Genomic DNA, 8,699 nt, shown 5'->3' with positions numbered 1-8,699 from the left:
CTTAGTGATGGAAGGATAACTATTGAGTATTGCCCCACATCAGACATGATTGCAGGTATTTTGACTAAACCTGTAACTAAAGCTCTGCTTGACAAGTTTGTTTCTTTTGTTTTTGGTATGTAAGATGTTTTTATTTTCTTTGCTAGATGTACCTGACAACTGCATACTGTAATCAGCCTAAGAGCAAGTGGGGGTGTTGAACACCGATGAACACTGTCTGTCTTGAATGCCCTTATGCTGACGTCACTGTGCAGAGGGGGGGCGGGTGATTACTCTACAGGTGCTGCCAATTATGCTTTTCAATAAACGGCCGGTTGCCCTTGTTTGGCATTCCGGTGAGACCAGAGATCCGATGGCTACCGTGTATCAGTTTGTCCCCGTTAATAGTGCTTTCTGCTAGCTATATGTTACCTACACAGTCCTGATGGCAGCTGCAACACTGTCTGTACAAAAAACACAATCCGAGCCACAAGACGCTGCTCCCACAATCCTCCTCTTAGCTGTCTACCTAACACAGAATGTCAGCCAATTATTGTGAATTCTGCCCATATATCCCGCTACGTACGTACCCAAGGATTCACCATAATAAAAAAAAAAGTCAACGTGGAGGGGGGCGGATGGCCCGGCTGCAACAGCTTCGCCGAAAAGGTACGGAGGCCAGGGTGCCTACAGCAGGGGCCTTAAGGACCCTGTGGCGGCGTGGGGGTAGGTCAGGGGGTGGGGGAAACTTAGGGGCCTTGTTGGGGGGTGGGGGCAGGGTAGGAGGGTGACCTCGCGGTGGGGAGTGGGGAAGACTAGCAGGTCGGCAACAAGCCAGAGCGCATTTCGGTAGATCGCCTCAAACCGGCTCACCTGGACTTGGACCAACCCCCAACAAGGCCCCTAAGGTTCCTCCACCCCCTGCCCTATCCCCATGTCGCCGCAGAGTCCTTAAGGTTGCTCCTGTAGGCAATCTGGCCTCTGCACATGTTCAGCGAAGCCGTTGTGGCCAGGCCATCCGCCCCCCTCTATGTTGACTTTTTTTTATGTTGAATTCTGGGGGGATGTATGTAGTGGACTATATAGGTAGAATTCACCATAATCGGTTGACGTGCTGGGTTAGGTAGACACGGGCCCTTTAAGAAAGGGTTTCTGGATTGACAGGGTGGAGCTAGGAAGAGGATTGTGGGAGCGCCGCCTTGTAGCTGGATTGTGTTTTTTTGTATGGAAGAATAAATGACACACGTTCGTGTAGTCAATGAGAAATTGTCTGTCTCTACTTTCCTGCAATTTCCACAACACCAAAATTAATGGTTAATACATTTTTGAGACTGATTTTATGAGATGATTTGATAACTCCTGCAAGTTGCTTTGGATAAATGGCTCTGCTAAATGAGTAACTTTAAATAAAAATAATGCTAGCACACTGGTGTAATGATAATCTGCCTTGTTTATTATTGGACCACTACAATTGAAGTGAAAGAAATGTCACTCCCAATATGGAAAATCAGAGTGGAAATAAACATCAGCTAGAGAAATAATATCAATAAAACATTATTTTGTTTACAAGAATGGCAAATGCTAGTCTGACAGTTAAGAGGTGCCATAGAGATGTCCTGTGATAGTAGTTGATGTTTTCTATGTACAAACGGCCTGCCTTTCCCTCAACCAGCTCACAGCAGCAGCTGACCTCAGTAAAGCCAAATAAACGCTAGAGAGACCAGATGTTAGAGCGGGGCAATGACAGAAAACATGGGCTGGGGTGGAATGAAAGAGTAGATGGGTGAAAACCATCCCTGAGACCCCACGCTATGATTAAAAAAAAAACCCTGATTACATGGTGGTCCATCTGGTGAACACTGAAATAACTCAGCAGCGCCTCTCTCCTTGAAAGGTCATCTTTATTTAACAACGGGACTTTGGTCCTGCTCAGTGTAAGTCAACATGGACCCTTCATCTAATGATTAAGAATTGCACAGTTTTGCCCTCTTCAGATTTAAACTGATTAGAGGCTAAAATTAGTCCAGATTGTATTCATTGTTGTTCTAACGATTGTTCTGACTTTCCTTTTTGCAAATTTTGAGCCTTTCATATGGTAGTTTGGAAGACTACAGCACAGACACAAAACTCTATTGGCAGCCAAAGGATGAAGCGTTTTAGATACAATCAAGCACCAAAGATAGCGTCACACAATGAACATTTCAAGAGCAATCCTCTGGAAGGACATCAAAAACTCTGATCTACACATTTATTTCTCCATGGTTATTTTAAAATCTATCCATGACTTACTGAAATGAACTAAAGACATCTTTGTGGCAACCTAAATCTTGATCTATGCACATAGTGAGTGTTGAAAACAACATGGCACTATATAGCGAGGGCTTGTGGAGGTGGTACACAATTTGAGTGACAAATCAAACAGGTAATTTTTTTCTATTGTTTTCAAACACTGGATAGCTGATTCTTTTCATATCATGGCTAACTTACGCTAGCATCACATGAAACAGCTGCCCTGTAAGACACAGCAGAGAGAGAGAGAGAGAGAGAAGTGAACAGCGCACATAACAGTAAACAAAAAGACGACATTTTAAAAACCCATTGCATTGTTAAAGTTTGCCTGTGGCATGGCAACACAGCAGAAGTTCTGCAATGCCCTTGTCCTATCTAATAGATTTTCCTTGAAATGGGGACATAATAAGCTATCACAGGACCCCAAGAGGTTTAGTATATACAGTAAAACATAAGGACAGGGCCGTCCAATCGAAAACATGAGCCAACAGTGTGGACAGCAGCAGCCCAGTGTATAAGCAGTCTTTGAACCTTACAGTTGCTTTAGAATAGTGTTTTAAACTGGACCTTCCTCCTGCCCCGCACACAATATGTTCCATAGTCCCTCCTCTGCTCAGTACAGGTTCCAGGCCTTCTGATGCTGGCGGTAAAGTGATGATGTAGTGGAGGATAAGATGGAGAAAGAAAGGTCTGCGGGGCCCAGCTGCTTTCCACACGCGCACATTCAGTCCATCTTTTCTTTCTGCACCAGCTTGGGTGCATCTACGAAGTCCTGACCATTGAACAGGATGAGGCCGGCGGTCACCACACTGGCTGTGCCCCAGAACAGGACATAGGCCAGGGTCTCTGTCCATGTGTCACCTAAGAGGGAAATTGTTATAGTGTCATGGCAAGTTGTAGGGAGTTTATACCGCATGTATGCTTTATCATGTGCAGCAGTCAGGGGTCTCCTACCAGCCATTAGCAGGCAAATGATACACATAGAGAATGCAACCACCATGATGATAGGCAACTGGAAGGAAGAGCACAAGGATCACATTACATACATCATCATAGGAATGTACATAATGAGAATTTAAATGATATGATGAATTTTCCTTGTCACTCTTTACCGTGAGGAACTTCCAGTCTTTGGGTTCATGGAGAGGCATGGTCATATCAGCCTCATCAATAGCATAGTTTCCTAGGAACAGATCAATGGAGTCCTGCACCAAAGGAGATAAGTTTGTATCAGTGTAGCATGCTGACATCTAGCCATTATGACTTAATAGAGATGAGCAAACACTTCAGTGCTGTGAAAAAACATTTGCCTCCTTCCTTGATTATTGGATATTTGTCATATTGAATGTTTTCAGGCGTTTAGACCAAATGTAATATAGACAAAGTGAAAGTGAGTAAACACAAAAGGCGTTTTTTGAATTACCTCATTTATTCACTGAAAAAGGTAATCAGCATTCATATTACCCATGTGAACAAGTAATTGCCCTCTTAAACTTCATGTGGCTGCAGCAGTTTTATTAGCATTAGTAACTGCAAGCAAACACTTCCTATAATGTGATCTCAGCCTTTCACATCGCTGTGGAGGAATTTCAGCCTACTGTTGTTGGCAGAACTGCTTTAATTCAGACACGCTGGTATGTTTTCGAGCATTTTGTCTAAAGATCTGAAACTATTCAGCAATAAAACTATGGAATAAATGAGGACACCAAGAAGAGGTCAAATACTTTTTCATGGTAATATACATTCAAGTGTAAATGTATGCAGAAGTACAAATACACACCTGTCTGAAGCCGTCAGAGAAGTTGTTCTTATAGTATCTGATGGCAGAGTTCCAGCCGTCCATCAGGATGCCCCACTGAGTCCTCTTTCCCATTCTGAGAGATGTTTACTATCAGTCATACAGCCTTCTGATTCATGACCATCATCACTTTAAACACATGCCTCTTCATCTGAACATGCATTTCATACATCTCTCTATCATCAACAAAAGGTGATATGTACAAGACACTTTGGCAGTTTTTGTGTTTTATGTATCTTTTTTCATTGTTTTCAATAAAGAATATACAATCACTTTCTTTAATAGGTTGTCATGACACATGAGCTTAAGAAGCATTGGTTTGGTGTGTTGGCTGTAGTCAACACGTACCTTGTAAAGTCTGTCTTCAACGCTCCTGTTCCAGCATACTGCTTGGCACATGCATTTGCATTGTCTGCCCATGCTATATGTATATATGAAAGGCAGAAAGGGTTTGTTATATAAGATATAAAGTCAGAAAGAAGTTGAGACAGAAAATAAAATATGAAAAGTGATAAAGGCAACAACAATATAAACCTCAGTGATGCAAATAGCAGATTTGTGTAAATAATCAAGTGAAAATTACAAAGAAAAAAAAGTGGAAAAAAAATCAAGTGAAAATTACAAAGAAAAAAAAGTGGAAAAAAAATCAAGTGAAAATTACAAAGGCCACTGCTGTGTGAGGAAGACCCTACCATTCTTGTATATCTTCTCAAAGTCTGCCTGGTCTTCAATCTGCTGGCCAACGTGAAGGACTCCCAACCTCTGCAGGCAGACATGAGAGATCTACTGAGAAGCTGTGTCACCAAACCAACACTTACTGGTTCACTATTAAAAGTAGTTTTCACCATGACCATGCAGAGGAAATTTCAACCAACTATTGACACTGCATGTCATATAAAGTCTTACTGCTTCATTTCTGTTAGAATATTACAAACCCCAATTCCAATGAAGTTGGGACGTTGTGTAAAACATTAAGAAAAACAGAATACAATGATTTGCAAATCCTTTTCGACCTATATTCAATTGAATACACTACAAAGACAAGATATTTAATGTTCAAACTGATAAACTTTAGTTTTTTGCAAATATTCACTCACTCATGCAAATCATTGTATTCTGTTTTTATTTACGTTTTACACAATGTCCTAACTTCATTGGAATTGGGGTTTGTAAGTATAAATCTAGCAAGACTTTTAATTCCCTACACAAATATTTATAGTTATTTATTCATTTATTGTTCTGAAACAAAAGGACTGGCAGAAGACGTGCATATTTACCTGGGAAAATGTATGGTACCCTTGGCAAGACCATAAAAACGTGACATTTTATGACCCAAGTCATATGACTCAACAAAAGCACCCAAATTAAAACTCCACAGTTGCAAACAAAGGGAAAGTCATTGGCATACTTAGTTGTCGTAGTCAGTTCTTGAAAACTGATTCACTCAGAACATCATGGTTTGTTCCACTCAAAGTTGGTAATTCAAAGGTTGTATTGACCAATTGCATGAAATACATTAGTTAAAAATGGAAGTTCAGAGACACAACAGTTCTCGCTTATAAAGTATATAAATTGGAAAATATCATGTTACACTTTGAATTCATACCAAGTGGGAGGGGCTAATACTCCTGATCAGTATTTGATCATTCATTCTTGCATACTAATATGATGAAACTCAGTTTGGTTCTATTTTCCCATGGTATTTTCCCACATGTAAGCAGATACTGTAATGAAGATCAACACTGTGTAAAATTCTTGATGATTATATTGATATTTTCCATATCAGCCACCACTATTTTTAATCTTATTTTCTTCAATGGCCCAATTCCAAATGTTAACTTATGCCTAACCTCAGAATTGCATCTCTGCTCTTCTCAGATGATGTGGTTTTGTTGGCTTCATCAGAACGTGACCTCCAGCGCGCACTGGGGCGGTTTGCAGTTGAGTGTGAAATAGCTGGGATGAGAGTCAGCACCCCCAAGTCTGAGGCCATGGTTCTCCACCGAAAAACGGTGGATTGCTCCCTCCGGGTTGGGGATGAATTCTTGCCTCAAGTGAAGGAGTTCAAGTATCTCGGGGTCTTGTTCACGAGTGAAGGTAGGATGGAGCGGGAGATTGACAGGCAGATTGGTGCAGCATCAGCAGTGATGCGGACGTTGTACCAGACCGTTGTGGTGAAGAAGGAGCTGAACCGGAAGGCAAAGCTTTCAATTTACCAGTCAATCTTCGTTCCAACCCTCACCTATGGTCATGAGCTTTGGGTAGTGACTGAAAGGGTGAGATCGTGGACACAAGCACCTGAAATGAGTTTCCTCCGTAGGGTGTCTGGGCTCAGCCTTAGAGATAGGGGACCATTCCACTGTCCTCCCTCTCATTCACACATAGGTATTCCGTCTCGCTCCTACTGACTTTCATTCTTTTTTCTCTCCAGTGCATACCTCCATCTCTCCAGGCTCTCCTCAACCTGCACCCTATTCTCGCTACAGATCACAATGTCATCCGCGAACATCATCGTCCATGGAGACCCCTGCCTGATCTTGTCCATTACCATTGCAAACAAGAAAGGGCTCAGAGCCGATCCTTGATGTAATCCCACCTCCACACTGAACCCATATGTCATTCCAACCGCACACCGCACCATTGTCACACTTCCCTCATACATATCTTGCACCACTCCTACATACCTCTCTGCAACTCCCGTCTTCCTCATACAATACCACACCTCCTCTCTCGGCACCCTGTCATATGCTTTCTCTAAATCTACAAAGACACAATGCAACTCCTTCTGGCCTTCTTATACTTCTCAATCAACATTCTCAAAGCAAACATTGCATCTGTGGTGCTCTTTTGTGGCATGAAACCATACTACTGCTCACTAATCATCGCCTCTCCTCTTAACCTAGCTTCTATTACTCTTTCCCAAATCTTCATGCTGTGGCTGATCAACTTTATACCTCTGTAGTTGCTACAGTTCCGCACATGGCCCTTGTTCTTGAAAATCAGTACCAGTATGCTTCTTCTCCACTCCTCAGGCCTCCTCTCACTTTCCAAGATTGTGTTAAACAATCAAACTTAGCACAAAAAGTAAGGAAATTTGTGTTTGGTAAATTATTTCTTTGTTGTAACAATGCTTCTTGGCAATAAACCTTATATCAGGCACCTGATTGTCAACACCTGGGGTACCTGAAGCTCAAAACAAGAGTCAATAGCAACAGAAAAATAAACTGTTTGGCATTGGCAGAGAAGATTTGGCAAATTTTTCATGGGCGCAACCCACATACTCAGCTCTGCTGCTCATCCAACAAATGCATGTTCCTTACAAATGTGGCACCATTTAAAAGGGAAATAAACAGGCCTTCCAACGGTATAAGATTTATTGCCAAGAAGTATTGTTACAACAAAGAAATAATCTACCAAACACCAATTTCCTTACTATTTGTGCCAAGTATAGTTAAAAACCCCACTGCCATCTCTCCTAAACATCTCCATGCCTCCACGGGTATGTCATCAGGACCAAATGCCTTTCCACTCTTCATCCTCTTCATAGCTGCCCTCACTTCCTCCTTGCTAATCCACTGCACTTCCTGATTCACTATCCCTACATCATCCAACCTTCTCGCTCTCTCATTTTCCTCATTCATCAGCCCCTCAAAGTACTCCTTTCACCTTCTCAGCACACTCTCCTCGCTTGTCATCACATTTCCATCTCTATCCTTGATCGCCCTAACTTGCTGCACATCCATCGCAGCTCGGTCCCTCTGTTTAGCCAATCGGTAAAAGTCCTTTTCTTCTTCCTTTTAGTGTCTAACCTGTCATACAACTCACCATACGCTTTTTCCTTTGCCACCTCTCTCTTCACTTTATGCTGCATCTCCTTGTACTCCTGTCTACTTTTGTCATCTCTCTGACCATCCCACTTCTTTGTATGAAGGAGCAAGACCATTTAAAGCCTTAAAAGTGAGCAATATAATTTTAAAATCAGTTTGAGATATAACAGGGAGGCAGTGTAGGGAGGCAAGCACAGGAGCGATGAGTGATGAGCTGAGCAGCGGCATTTTGTACCGCAGATGGTGGAGGGAGCCCTTGCTGATACCAGAATAAAGTGCATTACAATAGTCAAGCCAATTTTGGAGATTAGCTTGAGCTGGAGAAAGCATGACTGAACATGTTTGATTTGATTATTAAAACTGAGGTTAGTATCAAATATTACCCCAAGATTCATAGCAGCCTGCTTAAGACTGCCTGACAGACCACAAACAAAACAAAACAAAACAAAAACGATGAAAAAGCTAATGGACTTTTCAGGACCGAACAGAATGACCTCAGACTTATCATTAAATTTGAGAAAATTTTCGGACATCCTGGATTTAATGTCAGTGAGGCAAATTGTGGTATTTGCTAGGGCACTAGTCAAAGTCCTGACTTGAACCTCAATGCTGTAGCAGGACCTTAAATGAGCAGTTCATGTTCAAAACCCTCCAATGTCGCTGAATTACAGCAATTATGCGAAAAAGAGTGGGCAAAAATTCCTCCCAAGCGTAGTAAGCATTTGGTTGCAGTTGGTGCTGCTAAAGGTGGCACAACCAGTTAATGAGTTCAGGAGTCGATTACTTTTTCACATGGGTAATGGATA

At 42.0% G+C, this 8,699-nt stretch overlaps 1 protein-coding gene across 1 annotated transcript in view; it reads right to left on the bottom strand.

Annotated features, from left to right (window-relative positions):
* Window positions 1-1,420: 1,420 nt before the first annotated feature.
* sacm1lb (SAC1 like phosphatidylinositide phosphatase b) overlaps window positions 1,421-8,699 on the bottom strand; it is a 64,701-nt gene continuing 57,422 nt past the window's right edge. Inside the window, exons 15-20 of the mRNA XM_056286035.1 lie at window positions 4,759-4,828; window positions 4,415-4,487; window positions 4,049-4,142; window positions 3,381-3,473; window positions 3,223-3,280; window positions 1,421-3,129 (exon numbers count right to left, since the gene is read on the bottom strand). Coding sequence (XP_056142010.1) covers window positions 2,993-3,129; window positions 3,223-3,280; window positions 3,381-3,473; window positions 4,049-4,142; window positions 4,415-4,487; window positions 4,759-4,828 — 525 coding nt within the window. The 3' untranslated portion in view covers window positions 1,421-2,992. The remainder of the gene's footprint in view (window positions 3,130-3,222; window positions 3,281-3,380; window positions 3,474-4,048; window positions 4,143-4,414; window positions 4,488-4,758; window positions 4,829-8,699) is intronic.

The sequence above is a fragment of the Lampris incognitus genome, chromosome 9 (assembly GCF_029633865.1).
Source record: "Lampris incognitus isolate fLamInc1 chromosome 9, fLamInc1.hap2, whole genome shotgun sequence".
Taxonomy (NCBI): Eukaryota; Metazoa; Chordata; class Actinopteri; order Lampriformes; family Lampridae; genus Lampris; species Lampris incognitus.
This window is presented reverse-complemented; position numbering and strand designations above follow the sequence as displayed.